Source organism: Pipistrellus kuhlii, unplaced genomic scaffold (assembly GCF_014108245.1).
Source record: "Pipistrellus kuhlii isolate mPipKuh1 unplaced genomic scaffold, mPipKuh1.p scaffold_m20_p_23, whole genome shotgun sequence".
NCBI classification, from domain to species: domain Eukaryota; kingdom Metazoa; phylum Chordata; class Mammalia; order Chiroptera; family Vespertilionidae; genus Pipistrellus; species Pipistrellus kuhlii.
The window spans coordinates 8,590,019-8,617,413 of NW_023425522.1; the positions used below are offsets into that span (position 1 = coordinate 8,590,019).

The following is a 27,395-nucleotide window of genomic DNA, read 5'->3' on the forward strand; positions in this document are numbered from 1 at the left end:
TGGGGACGAGGTGAAACCTTCCTGAAAGGCAGTTTTCAAAGACCTCAGCAATGCCACAAAGAAAGCAGCAACGTTAGCCACTGGTCACACACAGAGCGGGGAACCCCGAGCTCAGGGGAGCTGAAACTGAAAGGATGTACACAGGGTTACCATCTGGAGTGACGAACAGTTCTGGTGAATGTACAGACAATGGCGACGGCTGCACAACAGGGTGACAAAGGTAAATTTTACGTGTATTTTACCACAATAACCTCCCTTCAAAAATGAAGATATACACATGTGGATTTCCATCACCCCCCAGTACAGGAAATGCTTAGTGACTGCATTATCTCTCTGACATGAATTTCTTGTTGGAAGTTTCTCCCAGTTTAGTTACATTCACGGGTCATGGTTTCCTGGGACATAATTTTATATGGAAGCCATGAGTGCCACATGAAATCAAGCAATGCTCATGAGAGTAGCCTCCGAAGCCCTGAGGCACCACGTTGTACCCAGTGAAAGACAGACCTGATTATAATGGAAGGAGCCGAGACTCTGATCCCGAGAATCCCTCTGTGGAGACTGAGCGGAATAAGAAATTGGGGAGGATGGGTTGGGGACTTAAGAATGTTGGCTTCTAGCCAGGACCTGTTTGGCTCAGTGGATAGAGCGTCGGCCTGTGGACTGAAGGGTCCCAGGTTCGATTCCGGTCAAGGGCATGTACCTTGGTTGCGGGAACATCCCCAGTGGGGGGTGTGCAGGAGGCAGCTGGGCGTCGCCTGTGGACTGAAGGGTCCCAGGTTCGATTCCGGTCAAGGGCATGTACCTTGGTTGCGGGAACATCCCCAGTGGGGGGTGTGCAGGAGGCAGCTGGTTGATGTTTCTCTTTCATCGACGTTTCTAACTCTCTGTCCCTCTCAATTCCTCTCTGTGTAAAATCAATAAAATATATTTTTTTAAAAAGAGAAGAAAAAAAAGAATGTTGGCTTCTAGATTTTTAACTCATAAAAATCTAGATAATTTTTTAAAGTATTAATTGATTCACTTTCTTTTTTTAAATATATTTTATTGATTTTTACAGAGAGGAAGAGAGAAGGATAGAGAGTTAGAAACATCGATGAGAGAGAATCATCGATCAGCTGCCTCTTGCACACCTCCTACTGGGGATGTGCCTGCAACCAAAGTACATGCCCTTGACCAGAATCGAACCCGGGACCTTTCAATCCGCAGACCGACGCTCTATCCACTGAGCCAAACTGGTTTCGGCAAGATAATTTGATTTCAGATTTTAATTTACTTGGACTTTAGTTTACAAAGATTTCATCTCTGAAATTTAATTTCTCCCTGAGGGTTATAGTCAAATTGGTGGGATTTTTGTGTACTATACTATTATTATTGTAGCATTTTAATGCTATCATGTAATCTTACCACATAACCTCCAATATGCTATGTTGAAATGTGATATAACTTGGAATGGAAAATAGGAAAGAAAGTGAATTTTCAACATTGAATATACAATTACCTTAAAGTAGATTAAGATTCTGTCTAGACCCATTTCAGAGCCTGCTAGGGCAATTTCTAAGCCAGTGGTTCCTAACCCTGCTGTGTGTTAGGATCGGGCTATGGAACATACATTTTCAGGCCCCAAACAAGTGAGTAATGGTTAAAACTGCTTACTCAAGAATTGGATTGACATGCACATCAGCCCTCTGGCCCTAGAGCCTATCTATGTATAGGCTTCCCACCGCTGGCTGGCTCTGACAAGAAATCTTTCAAAATGCCGATTTCCAGGCTCTGAAGGTCACTGAGGACCGAAGGTTTGCACATCCTTGGCCGGTGGTGGAGCCCAGAATCAGCACAGTGCTCTCTGCAGTGGGTGGTACAGTGTCTGATACTGAGCATGTGCGTTTGGCTCTTACATGTCAAAGCCTATGTCAGAGCAACAAAGGAGAAATCCTGGCCCCTGTCTGTTTACTCTTATCAAGTAGGGGCTCTCAGGAGGCCTCACATTAGGATAAATATTTGTCTAATGAATGATATTGCTGGCAGCTGACCCCAGAGGCCATTTTAACATATAAAGGAAGCAATCCCTAATCATTTGGCCCAGGATATGACTCATCCAGAGGTGAGAAACCTTTCCAAATAGATTGCCACGCCTGTGATTACTCATGTTTGAAAAAGAGTAAAAGAGGGAAGGTTTTGTGTGAGGTTGGGAGGTGACAGTGGCAGCAGGAATGGGGCAGTGGAGGAGCATGTGCAGACAGAAGCCTGCCTGCCCCAGCTTCAAGGCAGCTTCACTCCCAACAGCAAAGATGCTGCAACAGGAAGCGACTGGGCTGACTGTGGGAGCAATGGCTGTGGAGTCCGGAAATGCAGGTTGCAGTCCAGCTCTGTCAGTGATGAGCAAGTCGCTTAATCTCGCTAACCCTTGGGCTACTCATCCGACTTGAAGAGGCTGGGCCTGGGCCTGGCTATTTCCATGGTTGGTTTTGGTTAAAACATTTTGAAACAGTATGACCAGCTTCGGTTACATGAAAAATTAAAACTTCTATATAGTTCAAGATAGCATCAACGAAGTTTGAGGACAAGTGTAGATCAAGAAATTGGAATCAGTTGGGACTGGTTTGGCTCAATGGATAGAGCGTTGGCTTGGGGACTGAAGGGTCCCGGGTTCGATTCCAGTCAAGGGCATGTACCATGGTTGCGGGCATGTCCCCAGTAGGGGGTGTGCAAGAGGCAGCTGATCGATGACTCTCTCTCATTGATGTTTCTAACTCTCTATCTCTCTCCCTTCCTCTCTGTACAAAAATCAATAAAATATTTTTTAAAAAAATTAAACAAGAAATTGGAATCAGCTGAAACCGGTTAGGCTCAGTGGATAGAGCGTTGGCCTGAGGACTGAAAGGTCCCAGGTTTGATTCCGGTCAAGGGCATGTATCTTGGTTGCAGGCACATCCCCTTTGGGGAGTGTGCAGTAGGCAGATGATTGATGTTTCTCTCTCATCGATGTTTCTAGCTCTCTATCTCTCTCCCTTCCTCTCTGTAAAAAAAAAGAAAAGAAAAGAAATTGGAATCAATGAACATGCCCACCAAAAAGGAAATAGGTAAGTAAATGATGTATAGCCATCCACTGGAATATCATGCAGTGGTAAAAAGAAAGCAGAAACTCATGTATCAACATGAAACAATCTTCAATGTATAGACAAATAAAAAAGGAAGGTGCAGAACAGAATATACAATGTAAGAGATTAAAAATATGTATTTGTTTATATAAGCATAGAACACCCCTGGATGGATAAACAGGAATTTGTAACATTGGTTGCTTTCTAGGGAAGGGAGCTGGTAGACAGAGAGCAGAAGGTGAGAGGGAGACTTCTGATTGGGTTACTCTTTTATACCCAAAATTTTATACCCCAAAATTTGAATTTTAAACCATGTGATTGTATTGCCTATTAAATCAATGATAGAAAATTTAAATGATAGGCTAGAAGAATTTTGAACTCTTGATAATAGTGCTGTACCTTCTGCCTTGTTTGAGAATTAGTTGTGCACATATCTTACAGGAAATCACCTACTTGGTTGTCTAAACTGTTCACACTAAGCGCCTCTACCTCTGGGACAACACTGTCCCTCCTTGTATTTGTCAGACCCTCAGTCCACAGTCTTCCCGTCCACAGCAGTGATGCCAACACTCTTGCCCTATTCCGCATCCCCCTTCCCAGCAAAGGCCAATTTGCCACACAGATTTCATCGGTTAATATCTCAGGGCCCATGTTCAAGGCCATGACAGAGACAGGCAACTCCCAAGTGAGATTTTGCAAGGACTCCTCAAGGGACAGTGCCCTCTGTGCCTCTGTAACCTTCTGCGGTAGGCTTAGCTTTCTTAGCCAGAGGCAGCCCATCTAACAGGGCACAGAGTGGGGGGCAGCAGGAAGGGAGAGGGGGAGAATTACATGGGGAGAGATGAATGGTAATGGAGCATCCCTGAAATCGGGAGAGGGACCACAGCAGGAAAGACTGGCACGAGGCTCACCTCCCGCAGCTTCTCCTGGGCCTCCGCCAGCGCTGCTTGCTTCTCCTGAAGCTGGGCCAGCGCAGCGTTCATCCGGATCCGCTTGGGCTCCACCACCCGGTACAGCCGCCCGTACATCTGCAGGGAGACGGCCAGGCGGTGGGGGCGCCACCCACCCACTAACCCACCAGTGGTCCTTCCTTCCCACCTGGCCTTCCATTCCCCCAGCTTTCTCCTGTGCGCATCCCCCTCCTCCCAGGCCCGCTTCCCTGCTCCCCCCACCCCACCCCCCCACTCCTGCTCACCTCCATGGCCCGTACCCACATGCAGAGGGACTTGGCAGCAAGGGAGACGCGGCCAATAATGTCAGGCTGGAAGTCAGGCTGGGCACAGTAGGCCCCGATCTTCTTCAGAACCTTATCGGAGATATTGTCTTTATCAAAGTTGATCAGTGATTTGATGAAGTTCTGTTCCCCTGTGGGATGCAAATCAGGGCCTCAGCCACAGGCCTAATCCCACCCTCTTTGTCCAGGTTGCATCTCCACCACTTAGGCCATGCTTTCCCTCAGCTCGGGGCCCAAGGCCAGAATAACTGACTTCAGCCCACGTTCCTTCTGCTGACCTGGCTCCCTCCTCTGGAACCTCACGGGCCCAGGACCCTCCACAATCTTCCCGGCCTCACTTCACATCACTTACTATGAACAATCTCACCTGAACCATCCCTCTTTCAAGCTTGCAGGCTATATTCTACCAAGACATGTAAGAGGCAAATGTGCCTTGTAACAGAACTCAAAGCAGAGAAAACCACAAGAATGAAACAGCAAGACTCTTGTTTTTCATGTTTTGAGTCTTGCCCTTTGGGGAGGTGGAGGGGAAGCCACTCCTGCCCCTGGATTTTGAGATATATTCCTATATCTCAAATCTTTACAATAATTTCTTTTTGCTTAATTCAAGATGAGTTGTTTTCTGTTACTTACAACCAAAGAATCCTAACTGGTGTTTATGTCTTTTCTTTTCCACCAGACTGCATGCTCTGGAGGGTCAGTGCAGCGCCTCATTCATCTCTGTCCCTCCAGTGCCTGGCGCGCAGATGATTAATAATGAATGTTGAATGAACTGGTGTTCATCCTCTCCCCCTCTCTGGCTTACCGAGCTGCCTCTTGGACTCTGCCCAAGTGGGCTCATTGCCTCGGAGAATCATGACCGCCTGCATCACTATCTCCACTTGGGCGGGGGGTCGTCCGTAAGACTTGATCTCTCCTATATCCTTCTTGTTCAGAGACTCCAAAGCCTGTGGAAAGGGCTCGCTTAGGGGCAGGGCCAAAGTCAGCTCAGGCGGCAAGACAGGTCCTTTATGAGGACAGAGCCCAGCGCTTCTTCCCACTCCCCCGGGGCTTTGAGGCTCTTTCCTGGGTCTTCCCCCACCCCCCACCCCCAATACCCGCATGGCCTCTTCCAGCGCCGGCAATGCCTCTTCGAGATCCTTCTGGGCATTGTCAGCCAGCGCCTGGCACTTGACTTCCTCAATCGCAATCTTCTCGCTGTGGGCTGTGACGGCCTGGGAAGGAAAAGAGGTGAGGGGTTGCTGAAACCGGTTTGGCTCAGTGGATAGAGCGTCGGCCTACGGACTGAGGGATCCTGGGTTCGATTCCAGTCAAGGGCATCTATCTTGGTTGCGGGCACATCCCCGGTGGGGGGTGTGCAGGAGGCAGCTGATCGATGTTTCTCTCTCGTCGATGTTTCTAACTCTCTATCTCTCTCCCTTCCTCTCTGTATAAAATCAATAAAATATATTAAAAAAAAAAAAAAGAGGTGAGGGGCTTGTCTCCGCCTTGGGCAGACCCGGGGGTGGCGGTGGCGGTGGTAACACGGGAGATAATGCTAGAGCAGCTTGCAGGAACGGAACGTGCATCCTGACAGAGCGGCTGAGGGAGGCCGGAAGCCTCTGCCTGCCGAGCCCTGTGGGAAAGGGCCTGGGGGGGGGGGGGGGGCAGGATACCGCCGGCGCCCCCACCTTCTGTTGCTCATCCGCTTCCCGCTTCTGCTGCACGATGATGACCAGGTACTCCTCGCACTGTTTCTGGAACTCAGCCACCTTCTTCTTGGCATCCTCCAGCTCCACAGACATCATTTCCACCTTTTCCCTCGTCTCATCGATCTTAAACAATCCTGTCCGCAGCTTATTGGCCTGGTCCAGCAGCTCCTGCCGCTTCTCTGCCAGCAGCCTGCAGGGGGGAGGGGGGGAGAGAGAGACAAAGTGTCAAGGTGTGTGGAGAGGCTGGACTCCCAGAAGGGGGTTCCCTAGGCAGTCTCACTTCCCAGCCCGTCGCAGCTCCCTGTCTTTCTTTCTGTTGCCACCACACTCTGGTCAGGTTTTGATTCTTTCCTTCCTGGATCATAGCTAACGGCTTCCCAACTGGTCTTTGTGCTTCCGCTCTCATCCCTCTGATTTATTCTACCTCTCGGCTTGCTGGTCACCGTTTTCACTACCCCGTTTCCCTGCTGGGTATCTGCCATGTCCCCCAGTGTGCAGCCAGCAGAGGGGCTGCTGTGAACTAGAAAACAAACCTGTTCCAAGGGAGTGGCCTGGGAATGAATGTGGGCTCTGTGTTGCCAAAATTTCTAATTGTCAGAGAGAAATTGGAAATCTGGATTTTTCTAAGGCTCTCAAGTTTTAAATGTTGGCACCTCATTAAAAAACGTTTTAACATTGTCCAAGCCATAAAAACTGTCTATGCAGGATTGTTTTCCGGGTTAAATAAGAAAATGCATATAAAGACTTAGTGTGGTAACCAGCAAATAGTAAGCGCAATATAAGCCTATGACCTACGAAAGGCAAGGACTTGATTTTGTTAGCTGGACTGTTGTAAGAATCTAGAATAATGCCTGGCACATAGTAGATGCCCAACAACACATATTTAATTAATGATTAAATTTTGACTATCATTATTATTACAAATGGCATTTTCTTCACCTTGATTAAAAAACTGAATCCACTAAATGAGGGTTGTTGTTTTTTATTTTACATTTCTCTTATATCCTTCAAAACAAATTATTGTTGTGTTATGCACATGAAAATACTCAGTACACCTTCATAAATAAATACTTAATTCTTAGGAATGGTGGAAATTCTAGAAGATATTTAAGGCGAGAGGAGAAGACTGGGTGTATATATTACGGGTATACATGGCAGCGTCGCCATTGTATTGTGGTTGGAAAAAGAAACATCATTCCAGAAAATAAGGACAAAGAGTGTGTGAAGGAGGCTCTAGCGACAGCCACACCCCTGGAAGACCCATCTCTCCTTCATTCATTTCCTGGGCAAACTCAAGACCCCTCGCCTCTCCACGATTCCACATCATGCCCCGGTCCCGGAGCCAATCCCCTTGGCCAGCTCCCAGGCATTTTCCATTACATCATTTCAGCAATTGCCCTCCAAAGACCCCAAGCTCCCTGCCCTCTCTGTCGCCTACTCTTCTTCATACTTCTTATATCCAGACACAAGTTCCAGGTAGTTGGTGGGTGTGACGTAGTTGTATCTCCGCAGCTCCAGCAGCATCTTCTGGGAGTACTGCGCCACAGACCAGTGCATGGTGACGAAGATCTGGGCCACCTTCCTGTGGATCTGAGGCCAGAGGAGGGGCTCAGGACAGAGAGTGACGGCAGGTGGAGAACGAGATGGAAGAGAGCCAGGGGTGTGGAGAGATGGGGAAGAGGGTCTCACATTCTCCTGAGTTCCCAGATCTACTCCCATGAGGTACTTCTCAGCCACTTCCAGCAGGGCTTCCCGGGGCCACTCTGAGAACCAGTTGATGGAAGTGCAGTTCACCAAGGCTGGGTACTGGCGGATCCAGTTCCTGGCGAGGGGTTTGGAGAGGCCGTTCAGTCCACCTGCAGAGTCAGCCTCCAGCTACTGGCTTTGTCACAGGCCCACCTACTTTCTAGGAACCTGAGTGCTCCTGTACCTCCTTGTCCAGATTCTGCTCCCCTCAGAACTAGTTCGGTGAAGTATTTAGAAACAGGTTTTGAGGCCAGAAAAGCCGGATTCACATTTTTACTGGTAGGTGTGCATCTTGGGCAAGGGAACTAATCATCTTTTGAATGTCAGCTTTCTAGTCTCTAAAATGGGAATAACAAAGCATACCAACTAGGGATGTTAGGAGATTCAGTGAGGTGACATAAACACAGTGCCTGGTACAAGGCAAATACACCATATACCATAACTAGAAAAGAAGTAAACAAAATGGTAACCCACATTGCCTGTCTGTACAAGTTCTGTCTTCATTCTACTTTCTAATGCTCTTAAAAATCTAGTCATAACAAGAATGGACAAAGAAAATGTGATCTGTACATAAAATGGAATATTATCCAACCTTAAAAAGGAAAGAGATTCTGATACATGCTACAACATGGATGAACCTTGAGGACATTACACTAAGTGAACTAAGCAAGTCACAAAAAGACTCTGTGACCGAAACCGGTTTGGCTCAGTGGATAGAGCGTCGGCCTGCAGACTAGAAGGTCCTGGGCCCAATTCCGGTCAAGGGCATGTACCTTGGTTGTGAGCACATCCCCAGTGCAGGAGGCAGCTGATCGATGATTCTCTCTCATTGATGTTTCTAACTCTCTATCCCTCTCTCTTCTTCTCTGTAAAAAATCAATAAAATATAATAATAATTTTAAAAAAGGACTCTGTGATTCTACTTATATGAGATATATAGAAACAGAAAGTAGGACGGTGGTTGAGATGGGGGAATGGGAGAAATGGGAAGTCACTCAGTGGGTGTGGAGTTTCATTTTGCAAGATGAGAAATTTTAGAGATTTGTTATACCACAATGCATATGCTTAACACTACTGAGCTGTACACTTAAAACTGGCTAAGATGTTAAATTTTATGTTATGCAGTTTTCATCACAATTAAAAGTTTAAGAACAAAAAATCACTCTCTTACCCCCTCCCCCCACAATAAAAACACACAATCCACACCAAGAGGACGATTCTATGTAAGTAGCAGGGACTTCCAGGAAAAAGGCCAGCTCTATGGAAAGGAGAGGGGGCGTGCAGGGTGTAGAGACTGGCACTCTTCCTGGGACTCACTCCCAGAGGCATGGAGGCCAAAACGGGAGGAAGGGTGCTGGGCGCTCACAGGGAGGGAGGGGGAAGCTATAAAACAGGAGTCACCTGAAGGGGTCGCCCACGGGGCTGAGGCAGAGAACAATGTGCAGGTTGTTGCGCACTCGCTCAATGAGGTAGGCAAAGAGGCTGTCCGAGGACTCTGACACCTGTTCTGACCGCGCCTGCTCTATGATTTGTGTCTGGATCTGCACAGAAGCCACATAGCGTCAGAGAGCTGCAGTTTTTTGTTTGTTTTTGTTTTTGTTTTGTTTTAATTGATTTCAGAGAGGAAATGAGAGGGAGAGGGCGAGGGAGAGGGAGAGGGAGAGAGAGAGGGAGAGGGAGAGGGAGAGGGAAAGGGAGAGGGAGAGGGAGAGGGAGAGGGAGAGGGAGAGGGAAACGTCAATGATGAGAGAAAATCATTGACTGTTTCCTGCATGCCCCACACTGGAGATGAAGCCTGCAACCTGGGCATGTGCTCTGACCAGGAATTGAACCGTGACCTCCGGGTTCATAGATCTATCGATATGTCCAATCACTGAGCCATGCTGGCTAAGCTGAGGGCTGCAGTTTCAATGGCAGAACCAGAGGGGGCAGAAGGTGAGGCTGAGCTGACAGGGTGTAGGTTTTCAAGCAGCTCCACCCAATAGGGTCTCTAGAGAGAAGATGACTGAAGAGAAACAGCTCTTGCAGCTAACTGGGAGAAGGTGTGGACAGAGGGCGCAGAAGCATATTCTGGGATCTGGGCTTCTTTGGGTTAATCAGGATGGTCAAACAATAAGGTGAGGGCATGAAAGGAATCATACTTCTTCAAATTCATCAGCCTTGTAGAGATTTGGGACCTCGCCTGAGCTGAGGATGTTGTTAATGTCCTCTAGGAATGACTCATCAGCAATCTGAGTATCCACGAAAAGGAAGGATGTAGCTTTGAGTTCTACCCCAGTTTGTCTGTACAGACGCTTGATATCTGGGCCAGATGAGAAAAGGAAAAGGGAACAGACACTCTTCAGGTTCACCCGCCCATCTCTTATTCCTCTTCTAAGATTTAGGTATCATGCCCCAGCCTTCAACACATACACACATCATTCCATACTCCACATGGGCCTGATACAGCTCACTATCTGGCTTCCATCCCTCCTCTGTCTTGTCATTGCAGAAAGTCAAGCATCTGGTCTTTCACTCCTAGCCCCAAACCCCCTCCTGTTTCAGAAACCCAGCCATACCTTCTCGGAACTCCTGCTTCCGGTAATGTTTGCTGACTTCAATCTGGAAGGTGATGTACTCACAGATGGATGAGGCCAAGCGGGCCAGGCTCTGGCGCCCACTGCCCCCAATGCCCACCAAGAGCATGTTGCCCCGAGGCTGTCCAATGACCCGCACAATCCTTGTGACTGGGGTTAGGGAGGTAGGGGATAAGGGCAATGAGTTGGCTGAGCAACCTCAGGGGACCTCCAGGCCCTAGACTAGGGACTGGGATACCTGCAACTGAAATAGAGGGACCAAGGGGTGTGGAAGGAGGTTAGTATCTGAAGCCTTGGTGGCAATTCAACTTTTAACCTCTACCGTGTCTGTTAGACAGCGCTGTTAAGAAAAAGCCCCACCCATTGCCACAAGGACATCTGGAGCCAGGAAGGAAGGTAACTTCTGGAAGAGACCTGAGAAGGAATCCTTATTTCCTTGGAAATATCACATACATTGGGATGCCAGGGAAGGAGATGGGAACAGGACATGCTCACTGTGTTCAATAGCCTCTCGGAAGAGTACCAGGTACATTGGCACGACAGCAGGTGACAGGTTGTACTCATGTAGAGCCGTCTCCATGGCTGTCTTCAGGACTGTCAGATCGGTTAGGTCTTCATACACCTTGGGCTCCCTCAAGAAGTCCCCTGGGTCACAGGAAGAGGGGGCCAGAGTCTCAGATGCCTGGTCTTCCCCACACTTCCCCAAAGAGGCCTAAGCATCAGGTCTCCATGCCCAACCCTCGTTCTATCCCATCTCCAGGCCATGGTAGCACAGCTCCCAGCTCACCAAAGATAGGAGGACGTTTGTTGGGACAAAGATTATGAAATGTGAGGTCAAAGAAGGAGCCGAGTTTGTCACTTATGATAGTCACAAAAGCTTCGGTGTCTGCCGTGTCAACCAATCGGTCAGAGAAGACTCTGTTGGGAGGGATTTGGGGTGAGATCTAGGAATAAGAAGACTGGTCCTAGGAAAAGGAGCATCAGGGCAGGGTTAGAAGCAGGGCTTGGAGCAATGCTGCTGAAATCTGGATCCGGAGGGACACGCACATCTCACCTGAAACATTCATGGATCCAGAGCCGTGTAATGCTGGACTTGGTGTCGTGAAAGTCCTTGTTGGCTCTGAGCATGCCCTGAAATACCTGGGGAAGAGGCATACCAGTGGGATGGAGGGAGAAAAGATGTTTCCTTCAGAAATTTTAGAGGTCAGGTCAGAGAATGCAGCATTCGAGGATGCAGGTGATTTGGGTCTATCAATGCTGCTGAGCTCCAAGGCTTACTCTGAGAAGAGAATGCCTGTAAGAAAGTTGTGCCAAGCACAAGGGGCAAGTCAGATGGAGTTTTACCTTGGAGATATCGCGAAGGTTGAAGAGGTAATGGATCTTGGCGGGTGTGGGCAGGAAGCGTTGCACCACAGTGTTGTACACATCTAAAGTGGCCTCAGTCACCACGTTCCCAATGGGCTTCACCTCTTCCTCAAAGTCCTGAAGCTTCTGATTGATCATGGTACCAAATATTCGGATGATCTGAGACTCCTAGAAAAAAAGCCTCTGATTCGTTCACAGGTTCCTGGCTTTTGAGCCAGGACTGCAACAGGGTGAAGTGAATGAAGCACTCATCTTGGGGAAGGATTTAAGAAGCACACAAAAAACCAAGAGACAAAACAAAACAAAAACCTCCTCAGAAATCAAGAGAAATAACATTGAATGCAATACTGAAAATCAGCCCTATCCTGTTTTGTTCAGTGGATAGTGTCAGCCAGCGGACTGAAAGGTCTCAGGTTCAATTCCAGTCAAGGGCACATGCCCAGATTGTGGGCTCCATCCCCAGTGGGGGGGGGGGGGGGACATGCAGGAGGCAGCCGATCAATGATGTTTCTATCTCTCTCTTCCTCTCCCTTCCTCTCTGAAATCAATACAAATAGATATTTTTAAATATATTTTATTGATATTTTTACAGACGAAGGAAGAGGGACAGAGAGCCAGAAACATCGATGAGAGAGAGACATCCATCAGCTGCCTCCTGCACATCCTCCACAGGGGATGTGCCCGCAACACATGCCCTTGACCGGAATCGAACCCAGTACCTTTCAGTCCGCAGACCGATGCTCTATCCACTGAGCCAAACCGGTTTCAGCAATATAGATTAAAAAAAAAAAATCAAAATTATGCCCTACTCCGTTTGGCTCAATGGATAGAGCATTGGGCCAAAGGGTCCCAGGTTTCATTCTGATCCAGGGCATGTGCCTCGGTTGCAGCTCCTCCCAGGCCTGGGCCCTGTGAGGGGCTTGTGCAGAAGGCAACCAATCAATGTATTTCTCTCACATAGAGGTTTCTCTCTGTCTTTCCCTCTCTCTTCCACTGTCCCTAAAAAAAATTTTTTTTTAAATCAATGGAAAAATATCCTCAAGTGAGAATTAACAAACAAACAAAAATCAAAATTAGAACACCCTAATGGCAGGATAGGTAAATGCTGTAATTGAATCCTCCCACAATCACATAAATAATACAAGTAAACTACAGAACAACCATTATTCAGAACTACCTGAAATCTAGTTGAATGGAAGTCATACAACAAGGGATTTGAAGAAGAAGCCACATCAAGACTGGTAGGAGCAGGACACGGAATAAGCTGTTCCCACATCATGTATGGTGGTTTAAAACCAGGAGGGATATCTTGGCTGTGGAGGTTCCCCTTTGGGAGCAAGGGGTTCCAGACCCATACCTGACAACCTCTCTCCCCCAGCCCAGGGTTCCAGTGCCAGGAAAACAAGGCCCCATAACTTCTGGCTGTAAAAACCAGTGGATATTGAGGCTGAGAGAAATGGAAGGCTGTTGGAGTTCCAGGCAGTTCCTCTTAAAGGGTCCGAGCACAGACTTACTTGGACTCACTCCCTCTGAGCTCCAGTGCTGAGATAGCAGCTTGAAAGGAACCAGGAACTAAAATGTCTGGCATCAGGGTAAGAACTGGAGGGGAGCAGCTTTCTGCCAGATGAAATGCTGACAGAGACCATCATTCCTTTTCTGAGACCCCCCTCCCCACACACACACAGGGCTGACAGACAGGAGCCATATCTGAATCTCCATCTACTTGGTTCACACTGTTTGCCCTGCCCTAGTGATTTCCTGAGACACTGGCCCACCCAACTTGCAGGTCCACCCAAACAATTCCCAGTGTCTTTCCCATACTACTGGCCTCTTGCCTCATGCTTCAGACTTTCTTAAAATCTCTCAAACAAGCAGCATCTGGCTTCTGTGTACTTCCTACCACTTGATAAGTGGCTCCAGGCCCAGCACTAGCAGAAGTCGGTCTTGGTTCACAGCTTGGCCTCTCCTGGGTACCTCCAAGCACAATACAAGTAGCAGCATTCTTCAGATTAGTTTGTGTGGGAGGCTCTGGGCAGGACACAGGCAATGGCTGACTTTGTGCCTCCACGAGGTAGACAGTTTCAGACCACACCAGATTATAACCCTGCCATCTCCATACACAAGGCGAGCACCAAAGCCCTACTAAAGTAAGTCCTGTTCCATAGAGCTCACTCTTGCACAATAGCTCCTCCACTGTAGTTATAGCTGGTCCTCACAGCCAGTGCTCACAGCTGATTGGCCTTGGGGGAATCAATCCCTCCCAGTGATGCCAACAGCAATCAAGGCTTAACTACAACAGGACTGTGCACACAGCCAACACAGGGGCACACCTGGAGTGCCCAGCGTGGGTGACTAGAGAGGCTGCATCACTGGGCCCTACAGGATACCTACTACACAAGGCTACTCTACCAAGGATGGGAGACATAGCAGCTGTACCTAATATAGGGAAGCAGCCAAAATTCAGTGACAAAAAAAACAGGTCCCAAATGAAAGAAAGGGATAAATCACCAGAAAAAGAATGAAATGAAATGGAGGATAGCAAGCTACCAGATACACAGTTCAAAACAATGGTTATAAGGATGCTCAAGGAACTTAGATGCCTCTCTCTCATCAATGTTTCTAGCTCTCTATATCTCTCCCTTCCTCTCTGTAAAAATTCAATAAAATATATTTAAAAAATAAATAAATTTAAAAATATATTTTATTGATTTTTTTACAGAGAGGAAGGGAGAGGGACAGAAAGTTAGAAACACTGATCAGCTGCCTCCTGCACATCCCCTACTCGGGATGTGCCCACAACCAAGGTGCATGCCCTTGATCGGAATCGAATCCGGGATCCTTCAGTCTGCAGGCCGATGCTCTATCCACTGAGCCAAACTGGTTTTGGTGACATAGAAATAATTTTAAAAGTACCAGTAAGAAATGAAGGATATACTAACTGAAATGAAGAATAAATTACAGTCAACAGAGTAGATGCCAACAATCAAATCAGTGATTTGAAATTTAAGCAAACAAAAAATACCCAATCAGAACAGAAAAAAAGAGAATCCAAATGAAAGTAGCATAAGGAGCCTCTGGGACTTCAAGAATACCAATATTCATATCATGGGGGTACCGAAAGGAGAAGAGAGAAAGCAAGAAATTGAAAATATATTTGAAAAGAATGTCAGAAAACTTTCCTTATGTGGTGAAGGAAATAGACTTACAAATCCAGAAAGCACAGAGAGTTTCCAACAAGATGAATCCAAAGAGTCTCCCACCAAGATGCATCATAATTAAATCTTAAAAGCAGCAAGAGGAAAGCAGTTAATTATCTACAAGGGAGTTTCCAATAAGACTGTCAGTTTATTTCTCAACAGAAATTTTGCAGGCCAGACAGGAGTGGCAAGAAATATTCAAAGTGATGAAGAGCAAGGACCTACAACCAAGATTATTCTACTCAGAAATTTAGAATTGAAGGTCAATAAAGAGCTTCCTGACAAGAAAAAGCTAAAACAGTTTATCACCACCAAACCGTTATTACATAAAATAGGGGTGTCGAACTCAATCAGAGAAGGGGCCAAAATCTAAAGTCCAGCCTAAATCGCGGGCTGAATGGTTTACTGAACAGTCATAAACTGTCATTGTGATGGAAACGCAGCGGAGTGCAGTGATGACAGCGCGGTGCGGGCCACATTGCAAGGCCTGGCGGGACGGATTTGGCCCGCGGGCCTTGTGTTTGACACATGTGACATAAAATGTTAAAAGGTCTTCTTTAAGAAAAAAAAGATTAAAAATATGAATAAAATGGCAATGAATACATATCTATCAAAAATTGCATCTAAAAATCAAAATAAATGAACAAGTGGAATAGAAATAGACTCAGATACAAAGAACATTTTGACAGTTGCCAGATGGGAGGAGGATTGGAGGATGGGTAAAAAAAGATGAAGAGATTTAGAATACAAATTTGTAGTTAAAGAATAGTTAAGGGAATGTAAAGTACAGTATAGGGAATATAGTCAACAATCTACACTAATAAAAGAGAAAGATGCAAATTGACTGTAACTTCGCAATGCCCACCAGCCAATCAGAAGCAAGTATGCAAATTAGCCCAACAGATATGCTGGTTTAATTTGAATATGCAGGTGCCAAGCGGCTGGGGGCATTTCTTTACTACCCCAGTAACTCAGCATCTCTGGGAAGCATGGGAAGGCAGGGTCGGAGCACAAAGGCAGTGCCAGCAGCTAGGGAAAGGAAGGCCTATTCTTGCACAAATCTTCATGCATCGGGCTTCTAGTATTCTAATAACTACATATGGTGTCAGTGGGTATAAGATTTGTCAGGATGATCACTTAGTAAGTTAAATAATTTCTGGGTTGTACATCTGAAACTACTATAATATTGTATTTCAACTGTAGTTGAAAATTTTTAAAAATGATGTGAAAAATAAAAATTAATACAAAATACCTATAATGAACAAATACCAACATTTTAAATAAAAATGGGATTAGTATTTATTGATTTTTATTTTTGCCTCAGGCTCCAATATGGCTCGGCATGGTACTGTGCCAATCTTGTATTTATTTAAAAATTTTGTATTTTGTTCATAATAAAGTCTTGGGCTTAATTTTTTTTAATTGCATTAAAATGTTATTTATCTTGATTACTGAATATTTTTGGCGCCCCTGAGTGCTCATTGGCTGCACCCTAATCCTGGCAATGCTCTAGCTCTCAGCCTTGTAGGATTAACCTTCCTGAGCCCAGTTTGGACCCCTGCATTCTCTGTCCACTGGGACAATGAGGCTTGACATTCCAGAGCCAGCAAGCTACACCTTCATCCTGTGGCTCTCCAGCGGAGAAGCGGAGGTTTCTACAGTGGCAGTCTTCCCATCCATATATTACAGCCCCCTATATTACATCCATATATATACAGCTCTGCTCAAGGGGTCTCCAAGCCCCCTCCTTGACCTGCCCCTCATTTTCTAGCACACAGATGGCTTTGCCTTCTACAGTCCCCCTCTGCTAGTCCCAGTTGCCCTCACTGTGGGGAAGGTCATGTTGATGATGTTGAAGCGACTCTGCAGCCTTGAAGAGATGACAGTTCGTCCGCCCCCGGGAGGGCCCATGGCAGCCATCAGGAACATGTCCTAGAGAGAAAAGACAAGATCAGACAGAGAGACAAATGAAAAGAGGGGATGAGAGGAGGCAAAGAAATAGGGACAATGTAAAAGGAGCCAGAGGAAGAGAGTCCACGGAGGGACAAACGGGAAGAGGGACAGGGACAGAATCAGCTGGAAGAAACATGGAGTACTGGGGGCAGGGAAGGGCAAAGTGAAGAAAGGCATTAGGGACATTGTTTTAGAATTATTAAAGTGATGTATTTGTTTATTATAATGATAATGCATGTGTCCAAATTAGAAAATAGAGGTAAGTTATAAACCAACATTTAATTATATCTTCTAGACTTTTTTTAAGTGTATATATTTATCCACATGTGTGCATGTATATGTTCTCAGAAACATATGGGGGAATAAGGACACATATGTAATACCTTAATAAATAAATTTTTAAAAAAGAAACATATGGGGGGATAAGGACACGTATGTAAAACCTTAATAAGTAAAGAACATTTAAAAAAAAAAGAAACATATGAATATGTTACTTATTGGCCCTGAATGCCAGGTGATGACCACTGGAAATCAGGTGGAATGACTGCTGTCCCTTGATTCAGAAAAAAGAAACAAACAAGATACCCAGAATCCCATGGGAGAAGAGCCAGGACTGAAGGAAGCTGCCTGGATCCTGGGTGGGGAGCAGAGAACTGACACCATGGGCTGTTTATACAGCAATGGGAGACAGAGAAGGCCTGGAGAGGGAGTTGTAACCCTGGGCACCTAGACAGTCTGGGTGGCATCAGGTTGGCATGTAAGCACGGTATATAAGAGGCCTGGGAAAGGAGTGGAAGTTAGAGGAGAATATCCTTTGGTCAGAGTCAATGAAGAGAGTTAATAACAGGAACTAATAATTTAGGAGCCAGTTATCTCAGTCCTGAGAAAGACAGGCTATTCCTGTAGAAAGGAACTTAAGATTAAGGTATTCTATCCTGACATCCCAGTGGAGGGGGGACCGAGACTGTCATGGGAGGAAAAGAGAACATATACCGCAGATGCTTACTCGAATGTACTTGACAGTCTGCTTCAAACGATCGTACCAGAAGCCATAGTCAATCCAGAGGCGGAGCAGTTCCAGGGGTGGCTGAGACCCAAACATGTCCTTAGCTGGCATATTTAGGTCATCCATAAAGGTGATCATGCTTTTGCCCCCAACTGGCACGTAGACACCCTTGGTTCGCTTCTCCACCCTGCTCTCAATGATGCTCTGCACGTTGTTGGATGTGGTCTGGTGAAAAGGGCACAGAATGAATGCGCAGGTCCTCCAAGAGAAATACGGGTTAGAGAGGAGTGTCAACCAAATACTTGGATCCCAAAAGAGAGGAGGAGAAGAGAGAGTGGGAAGTGGGCAGGCTGGAACCTGTTACATACATGTGCAGACATGTTGACAGTGAGCACTGACCACTGGCTGGCGGGCAAGCTCTGCAGAACACTCTGGGCAATGGAGGTCTTCCCGGTCCCCACGGGACCCACCAGCAGGACGGGATTCTGGTTGGCCACCAAGGTTCTCACCAAGTGGTTGTAGCGAACAGTGTCGACAGTAGGCACCATGATCTTATAGAAGGGGGAGCTAGGGAGGAAAGCAATTGTGTCTCAGGGACCACTGGCCCACTCCTTTCTATTCTCCCTTCATCCTGCCTCCTGTGTTTATCTTCCTCGGGCATCACTATGCTCTGCTCGCCAACCCTGCCTCCTGTGAAGCCTGGGAATCAGACCTTCTCCTCAGGATCCTGTCCCATCTCCCCTCCACCCCATTTCCTATACTTAAGAGTCATCTCTGCTCTGGGGTCCACACTGTCTTTTCTATATAGCTCACTTTTGTTCTATGCCCCAGCTCTCTCACCACATCTCCCCCCAACTGCAGCCCCAAGTCTGAACCACTCCCAAGTCTGCACCCCCCTCAAGGCCTGCCTCTCACTTTGCAGGGTAGCGCCAACTCTTAGGGAGCTTATCCTCAAATGATGTCCAACTCCTCATCTTGGGGTCCACAAAATACTCATACACCGTGTCCTGAAGAAGGAATGTGTGTCAGGGTACAAGTCTTCCTTTAGCTCTTCCCTGCCCAGGCAAAAATGCTCACAGACCACCAGTGAAAGAAAGAGAGCTGGGCTGGCAGGCTGAAACTCAAGAAGAGTGTGAGAATCGGGGATACAGGCAGGTTCTGGAAAAATACAACAGCTAGTTGGGGGCCCGACCTTATTAGGAAAAGAGCCCTCAATCTCTCGGAGGTAACTGTCAATCTTCTTGCGGCCTTCCTCATCCACAGAAGCACACACAGACCAGATCATGCTGAACACAAATGTCAACTCTACCATGAAGATATAGTTTTCACCATCGGCCGGGTTCACCTGGATGGAAAAAGAAGAGGGGAAATATCCTAAATCTATAAGGGATGGAGGGATCTACTTTGGCAAATCATCACAAAGGCTTAGAGTTTTCCTCCCTTCCTGGATCTGCTTGGAAAACTATATTGCAGACAAACCTAAGTCTAAAATCCTATCTAATAAAATAGTAATATGCAAATTGACAGTCATTCCAATACACAAGATGTCTGCCCCATGTGGACACAAGATGGCCAGCAGGGGATGGCAGTTGGGGGTGACCAGGCCGGCAGAGGAGGGAAGTTGGGGCAACCAGGCCTGTAGAGAAGGGCAGTTGGGGGGGGGGGGGGGCAGGCCTGCAGGGGAGGGCAGTTGGGAGCAATCAGGCTGGCAGGGAAGCATTAGGCATCAATCAGGCTGGCAGGGGAATGGTTAGGAGGTAATCAGGCTGGCAGGCTGAAACGGTTTGGCAATCAGGAAGGCAGGCAGCAGAGCAGTTGGGAGCCAGCAGTCCTGGATTGTGAGAGAGATGTCCAACTGCTCGTTGAGGTAGGATTGGGCCTATATGGGCAGTTGGACATCCCTCAAGGGGTCCCAGATTGGAGAGGGTGCAGGCTGGGCTGAGGGACACACACTCCATGCATGAATTTTATGCACCGGGCCTCTAGTATTTAAATAAACATGTAACTCCTGATAGCCCAGAAATGGCCCTGAGTTAATTATAAAACACAGCAGGGGCCCAGCCACTCCACGCCTACCTGATGGAGTGCCCACAGATACTCAAGGAAGCAGGTCCAGGGGCATTTGTGGTGACTTCTTTGTAATTACAAAAAATTGGAGATGACCTAATTGTGTACCCATGGAGGAATAGAAAAGTAAAATGCCATGTTCTACCCTGGGTTAGTGTATAGCAGTGAAAAGTAATGAAATCAATCTACATGTCGCTGCATAGAACTCAAAAACATACTGTTGATTTAATGACCATATTGCAAGTGTGGTATAGAGCATGATGCGTTTTTAAATGCCTCGTTTTTTATGGATACCTATGTGCTTTTATGTAAACGAGTATTTTTAAATATATATATATTTTATTGATTTTTTACAGAGAGGAGCAGAGAAGGATAGAGAGCTAGAAATGTCAATGAAAGAGAAACATCGACCAGCTGCCTCTTGCACACCCCCTACTGGGGATGTGCCCGCAACCCATGTACATGCCCTTGACCAGAATTGAACCTGGGACCTTTCAGTCCGCAGACCAACGCTCTACCACTGAGCCAAACCGGTTTCAGCTAAATGTGTATTTTTAAAGACCTGGAATGACACAGATAAACACACTACAGAAGTTACTTTCGTGGAGAAGGGAATAGACCAGGACTGGGAGGATGGATCAAAAATAACTTTAGCTCTGCATGAAAAATTGTAATTTTTAGGAAAAAAACTAGATTCAATTGTTACTTGTGTAATTAAAATTTAAAATGTACCAACTTAACAGCAAAAATAGCATATTTATAGTTCATGCTCTCAACCCCCAGCCCAAAGGGCACGTGCAGATGCTGTTCTTTGATAGGGTGTACGGTGCCGTGTGGGCTGTGCAAACTCCACCGGACTCCTTGAGGAAAAGGGCCAATAGAGAGTAACCTGGCATTCCCATGATAATTTCTAACCGACTGTGACACAGCCACAGACCCAGGGGTGGGGAGCTCTTGAGGATGGGTTCTAAATTAAAATTCCTAACACTGCCCGGCCAGTATGGCTCTTATTTTTGTTTGTTTGTTTTATTTTATTTTTTAATTTCCTATTGAGAGTTACATATGTCCTTTTTTTTGTAGCTCAGTTATTGAGCATCGACCCATGAATCAAGAGTTCATGGGTTCAATTCCCGGTTTGGGCACATGCTATGGTTGTAGGCTCAATCCCTGGGAGGAGGCGTGCAAGAGGTAGCCGATCAATGTTTCTCTCTCATCAATGTTTCTATTTCTCTATCCTTCTCTCTTCCTCTCTCTCTAAAAATCAATAAAAACATGTTTTAAAAATAAAATAAAACACCTAACACTGCAAGTAATATGACATACAGGATGTTGTTCAACCCAAAATATAGGTAGGAAATTGTGTTGAGACTCTCTTGTCTACCATAATCCATCTAGAATCCTCAGTCTGTCCTTCCATCTCACCATCCTCTTCTTGGGGTCTCTGCTACACTGCAGGGTCTGCATGCAAACACGACCCCATCCTTCTGTGCCAGCAGGGACTGACTCTGGTGTCTGTGTTTTTGTGAAGGCCATTCTCTTTACTCCTCGCTTCTCCCTCTGCTCAGGCCCCACCCTGGCCAGTCCTCCTTAGCACCTGGGAGCCACTGATACTATATTACTGTCCTTTTCCTATATGTTACCTTGAGTTCATTCACATATTTTTTTAAATATAGTTTTTAAGTTACATTAATTGTATCAGGAATGACGTATACTGTTACAGATCTTGATTGTTATGTAATTTTATATTATCAGTTTAATTATCTGACAGTGTCTTTAAAAATGATACGAACCATTTCTGAGCAGTGATTTAATGTCAACAGAAAATATAATTTTGGTCCTTACTCCATAATTCTAAATGGAACAAAATTTTTCTTATGTATCAATTAATCTGAAAATTTCTAAAACCCTTCATCAGATTAAGTTGGGGGCTCCTTCTAGCAGAAAGAGTATCCCAAGACTTAATATTTATTTTTAGAAAGGATAGAGAAATGAGGAACCACATGAACTACCCACAGTTCCCAAAATATGCAGAAGAAATTATTGTGAGACCCATTGTGTACAATATCCAACTTAAAGATCTTAGTTCAACCTCCCAGTGCGTATGTGTACACACACACACACACACACACACACACACACACACTCACGTGTGCTCACACCTCTCACTGTGTCTATGGTGGGTGTATCCTTCCCTTGTTATCTCTGTTCCATTCAAACCAGGGGTTCAAATTCTCAGACACACTATTTCCCTGCAGTTGTCCAGGAAGTCATGAGCCTGTCCTGCCTGGTCCCCTTACCCCGTTCTCCACCGTGGCCAGGGCCGAGTACAGCTTGCAGAGGGAGATGATTCCACTGTATTCGGGTAGAGGCACCACTTCATTGCAATTATCCTTCTTGAAGGCCAGAATCTTGTTGATAAATTTTTCGAACATCCGTTGAAGGGGCTCCACCTCAGCCTGGAGTTGAATAGGGAGTGTCTCTATTCAATCTTATGTCCCACAGGCCATGCTGGTTACTGCCCTTCTCCTCAGTTCCCCTCACACCTTTGGTCTCTTCTCCAGCCAGGACTGCACGTAGGGCTTCCAGCCCAGATCAGCATAGTCAGTGTACACCATCCCACAGCGAGACACGGTGGCTGGAGAGGCCATTGCCAAGTTCTCCACTTCAAACAGCAGAGACACCTAAGGATAGACTCTGTCACAACCTTGCCACTGGCTCCTCGGGAGCCCCGAGACGACGCTGTCAAGTACCAATTGTGGCAGGTGAATAGATCTAAGGTTTAGAAGCGATTTGCTTGTTGAGAGAAAGAAAGCTTATTCAAGGTTATCGGTATAAAAACCGCCCTCTCGCTCACAGTGTCTGAGTGGGCGGGAAGGGTGGGCTTCACCACCCCAGGTGCACCGTGAGGGTCGTCCCGCCACGTCAGTGGAAACGAACGTGAGGAGGCTGCGCAGTCTCCGCGGGGCTTCCCAGTGCACAGGCTCCCCACACCCATGGTGGACGGGCATTTTCTCTTCAGTCACAAGTTCCCCTGAATCCAGGCCTCCTCCTCCTCCTCACCGCTCTCCTATAGAACTTCCTCTTCTCTCAGGACCCCGCCCCTCCCCCTTAGCCGGGCCTCGCGCCTCCAGCCTCCTCTGCTACGGGGCTCAGTAGTCAGGGCCCATACCTGCTCAGGCATCGAGATGCGCTCGCCGTTGATGAGGGTCAGCACTTTGTTGTCATCCATGACGGAGTTCATGCTCTCGATCCACAGTGTGTCCACAGGGCCATCGAAAAGGATCCACTTCTCGTCCGGCCTCTCATCTTGGTAGAAGGTGGTTAATAAGGAAACCAGAGCTTCCTCCCGCAGCCCCCCGCCCTCATCCCCGCGGAGGCAAGCCGATGCTTCCTTGTGCCTCGGCATTCTCCAAGCACTTTCGTCCCAAACGGAGCGTCCCGTCCCCAAAGGTCCACCCCCTAGGAAATGTGTGCATCTGTTCTCCTAACCCCATGATCCTTTGGGTACCTGAACATGCCATCCGCATGACACTGGATAGGATGCCATCTGTCCATTCATTAGAGTTAAGGTCATATTCCCCATACAGCTCCCCTAGGGACAACGCCTTAGGGTTCAAAGGGAACTCCTAAAAGGGCACAGGAAAGGGTTTTGAGCTGCTGGCAGACACAAATCCTGAGATCTCCCTTTATGTCCAGGGATCAGTATTTGCCCCTTCTCTCTCTCCTCTCTCCCAGGCCTCCTCAGACCCAGATACTTCCTCCTGTCCTGGCCTGCCCTCCCTGACCCAATGCATCCTTGCCCCCAGCCTCCACCATGTTCCTGCTACTCTGCCAGGGACTTCACAGTCCCAACCCTTACCCTAACAATGTTGAAGTTGGGGTCTCCAGCACGGCACAGGGAGGACAAGGAGGACTGAAGGATTCGCCAGGAGGCGGTCTTGCCGCTGCCCGTACAGCCCACAATCATGGTGGAGTGGCGGGAGTTCTTGGTTTCATACAGCTGGGTGACCTTGGTGAGAGTGAATGGTGTGACCTGCAGGCCCATATCTCGAATTTCATGTTCGATGGTCTCCCGCAGCTGAAAGAAGGGGAAATACAGGAAGTAGAAAACAAGGGAGAGAGGACTGCAAAGGACTTTCAAATTTTGCCAACACCTTGGAGGACAATGTTCAAACTATTTAAAATGGCACCAAAACCCTTTGCACTCTGGCAGTTGCTCATTCCTGGGAAGCTGACCAATTGCAGACTTAAGAGATTGGGCTCAGCTGGGTGAACGTAAGTCACTTCTCTGAGTCTCTGTTTCCTCATCTGTTAAACAGGAGTAATGGCGGTATTTTTCTCATAAGGTTGTTGTATTGGATAAAATAGTTAATATATAACACAATGTCTGCCCTGGCCTGTGTTGATCAGTGGTCAGAGCGCCAAAAGGGCACATACTTGGGTTTCAGGTTCGATCCCCAGTCCTGCTCAGGGGTGTGTAGGAGGAAACCAATCAATGTCTCTCTCACACAAATGTTCCTCTCTCCACCCTCCCTCTCTCCCCGCTCCCTTCCACACTCTGTAAAAATCAATGGAAAAAAAATAATCTCAGGTGAGGATTGAAAACACACACACACAAGGTGTCTGACATGTGCTGTATACATTTTTTGTAATATTATTCAACAAATATTGATTAAGCCTCAGTATGTTGATGCTGAGAACAAAGTCGAGTTCATCCTACTGCAGAGCTCACAGTCGGTGGGAGAACCAGACATTAAACAAATCATCACCTAAGTTAAAAATGCTGATATTGCCGAAGCTGGTTTGGCTCAGTGGTAGAGCGTCAGTCTGCAGACTGAAGGGTCCCAGGTTTGATTCTGGTCAAGGGCATGTACATTGGTTGCGGGCACATCCCTGGTAGGGGGTGTGCAAGAGGCAGCTGGTCAATGTTTCTCTCTCATCGACGTTTCTAGCTCTCTATCTCTCTCCCATCCTCTCTGTAAAAAATCAAAAAAAAAATATATATTTTTTTAAAAAGCTGATATCCCTGGCTCCTGTGGCTCAGTTGGTTGGGCATCATCCCATGCACCAAAAGGTTGTGGGTTCGATCCCTGGTCAAAGGCACATGCTTGGGCTGCAGGCTTGATCCCTGGTAAGTGGCTTGTAGGAGGCAGCCAATTGATGTTTGCTCTCACATTGATATTTCTCTCCCTCCCTCTTCCTCTCCCTCTCCATCTCCTTTTCTCTCTCCCTCTTCCTTTCCTTCTCCCTTCTCTCTCTGAAGGTGAGGAGGAAACTGGTCTTACAAGGTGTGTCAGGCCATAAAAACTGTGAACAATGATCATCAGATATGGCCTGGGGACCCCCAACACCTGGGGGCCTTCCTGTAAGCCCACAAAAGGAGGTGGGACCATATCTGCAGGACAAAGACCCCAGAAGGTTATAAAAAGTGAAGCCCTCAGCCTGTTTCCTCACTCTGATTTGGAAATTATGCCCGAGTCCACTGGTGTTGATAAACGGGGTCCCTCCCTTTATCTAAGAAGCGGGCTTGGTATTTCTTTGGTCTTGTGCAACAAAGGTCAATACAAATAATAATAATTTAAAAAAATGCTTATAGAACCATGTCCATATGGATCAGTCCCAGAATAGTGTGACATTTTAAAATAATACAGCCAATGCAACCAAATAATTTCAAATAGATGCAAGATCTCTATTTGTATCTCTCAAATACCACTAAGAGGCCTCATTACTACTTCCTCCCACTATCTGAGAATTAGTTTTGTTTTTTTGAGAATTAGTTTTATTAGTATGTTTGCATGTTGTATAAATATAGATGTGAAAAAAACCAACTCCATTTTTGTATCCTGGAGTTTTCATGCTGTGCTGTGGTCTTTGAAGAACCTTCTTGTCTTTAGCAAGGCAAAGCAAAGCCCCCAGTTGATGTTATCTGTGTTCCTTAAAATGTAGCCATAAATATTTTTGTTAGTAATGGCTGGAATGGCATGATAACCAAGATAAATAGGAACTGGTGATAGTATTGATTATAAACAGTCATCTATCACAAGATTACCAGAAGGCCTGGCCCCTGGCACATGCTGCATTCTTTGTCTTATCATCAGAACCTGAGGTAGACTATAAAAAACAGTACTGTACCAAACTGCTGAGTCTTCTGTCTGCTCTGACTCCACATTCCTGTGAGTAAATTACCCTATAATGAATCCTGTTCTATTCTATGGAGTTGCCTGCTTTGTTTGGCCATTCGTGTATTGGCCCTTACACACTTGCATGTGTTCATGTTTAGCATCATGCCACAAATTTAGGATGTCATTTTTAAAAAATTAAATTAAAAATATTTTTGCCCTAGGCCGGTGGCTCAGCTGATTGGACCATTGTCCCATACGTCAAAAAGGTTTGATCCCCGGTCAGAACACACACGTACAGAAGCAACCAATTGATATTTCTCTGTCACATTGATGTTTCTTTCTCTTTCTCTTTCTCAATCCCTTCTTCTCTCTCCAAAATCTATAATTAAATTTTTTTTCTGTCCTGACCGTTTGCTCAGTGGTTAGAGCAGCAGCGTACATACCAAAATGTCTGAGTTCTATTTCCAGTCAAGGGCATGTACCTGGGTTGCAGGTTCAATCCAGGGACCTGGTCAGGACTCGTGAGGGAGGCAACCAATCAATGTGTCTCTTTCACATGGATGTTTCCCTCCCTCCTTTCCCTTCCACTCTCTAAAAAAAAAAAAAATCAATGGGAAATATATCCTTGGGTGGGGATTAAACAATAACAAAAAATTCTAATTTCTTCTTTGACACATGAATTATTTAGAATTCTACTGCCTAATTTTCAAACATTTGGGCTTTTACAATTATATTTTGTTACTGATCCTCATTTAATTCTATTGTGGTCAGAGATCCTGCTCTGTATAATTTTCAATCATTTGAAATTTATGAGACCTACACTTAATAAACTAGCACATGGTCAATTTTGGTAAATGTTCCATGCACTTTTTAAAAAAATATATATATATATTTTATTGATTTTTTACAGAGAGGAAGAGAGAGGGATAGAGAGTTAGAAACATCAATCAGCTGCCTCCTGCACACCCCCTACTGGGGATGTACCTGCAACCAAGGTACATGCCCTTGACCAGAATCGAACCTGAGACCTTTCAGTCCGCAGGCCGATGCTCTATCCACTGAGCCAAACCAGTTTCGGCTGTTCCATGCACTCTTGAGAAGAATATGTAACTGCAATTATTGCATACAATGTTCTATATGTGTCAAATCAAACCTGTTAAAAGCATTCCAATCTATATCTTTATGGATTTTTTTAATCTTTGCTTTATCAAGATTTCTCTAAAGGACTGTGGTTTAATCTATTTCTCCTTTTAGTTGTGGATGTTTAGTTAAGATGTTTTATCTATTTTGTGGCTATATTATTAAGTGCATACAAATTTAGAACTGTTATATATTTT

General features: G+C 46.1%; 1 protein-coding gene across 2 annotated transcripts in view; it reads right to left on the reverse strand.

The window, feature by feature from the left end:
• DNAH2 (dynein axonemal heavy chain 2) overlaps window positions 1-27,395 on the reverse strand; it is a 105,107-nt gene that overhangs the window by 20,286 nt on the left and 57,426 nt on the right. For both annotated transcript variants that reach the window (XR_006742529.1, XM_036452082.2), the window contains exons 42-65: window positions 23,796-24,014; window positions 23,445-23,562; window positions 23,106-23,242; window positions 22,480-22,617; window positions 22,234-22,392; window positions 19,062-19,214; window positions 18,785-18,876; window positions 18,238-18,436; window positions 17,870-18,094; window positions 16,738-16,842; window positions 11,693-11,881; window positions 11,403-11,488; window positions 11,136-11,266; window positions 10,844-10,993; window positions 10,331-10,498; window positions 9,914-10,074; window positions 9,174-9,313; window positions 7,716-7,848; window positions 7,477-7,616; window positions 6,006-6,216; window positions 5,433-5,549; window positions 5,141-5,282; window positions 4,297-4,466; window positions 4,013-4,129 (exon numbers count right to left, since the gene is read on the reverse strand). Coding sequence is in view for 1 of the 2 variants with exons in the window: in XM_036452082.2 (XP_036307975.2) it covers window positions 4,013-4,129; window positions 4,297-4,466; window positions 5,141-5,282; window positions 5,433-5,549; window positions 6,006-6,216; window positions 7,477-7,616; window positions 7,716-7,848; window positions 9,174-9,313; window positions 9,914-10,074; window positions 10,331-10,498; window positions 10,844-10,993; window positions 11,136-11,266; window positions 11,403-11,488; window positions 11,693-11,881; window positions 16,738-16,842; window positions 17,870-18,094; window positions 18,238-18,436; window positions 18,785-18,876; window positions 19,062-19,214; window positions 22,234-22,392; window positions 22,480-22,617; window positions 23,106-23,242; window positions 23,445-23,562; window positions 23,796-24,014 (3,600 nt within the window). In the remaining variant the exon portion in view is untranslated. The remainder of the gene's footprint in view (window positions 1-4,012; window positions 4,130-4,296; window positions 4,467-5,140; window positions 5,283-5,432; window positions 5,550-6,005; window positions 6,217-7,476; window positions 7,617-7,715; window positions 7,849-9,173; window positions 9,314-9,913; window positions 10,075-10,330; window positions 10,499-10,843; window positions 10,994-11,135; window positions 11,267-11,402; window positions 11,489-11,692; window positions 11,882-16,737; window positions 16,843-17,869; window positions 18,095-18,237; window positions 18,437-18,784; window positions 18,877-19,061; window positions 19,215-22,233; window positions 22,393-22,479; window positions 22,618-23,105; window positions 23,243-23,444; window positions 23,563-23,795; window positions 24,015-27,395) is intronic.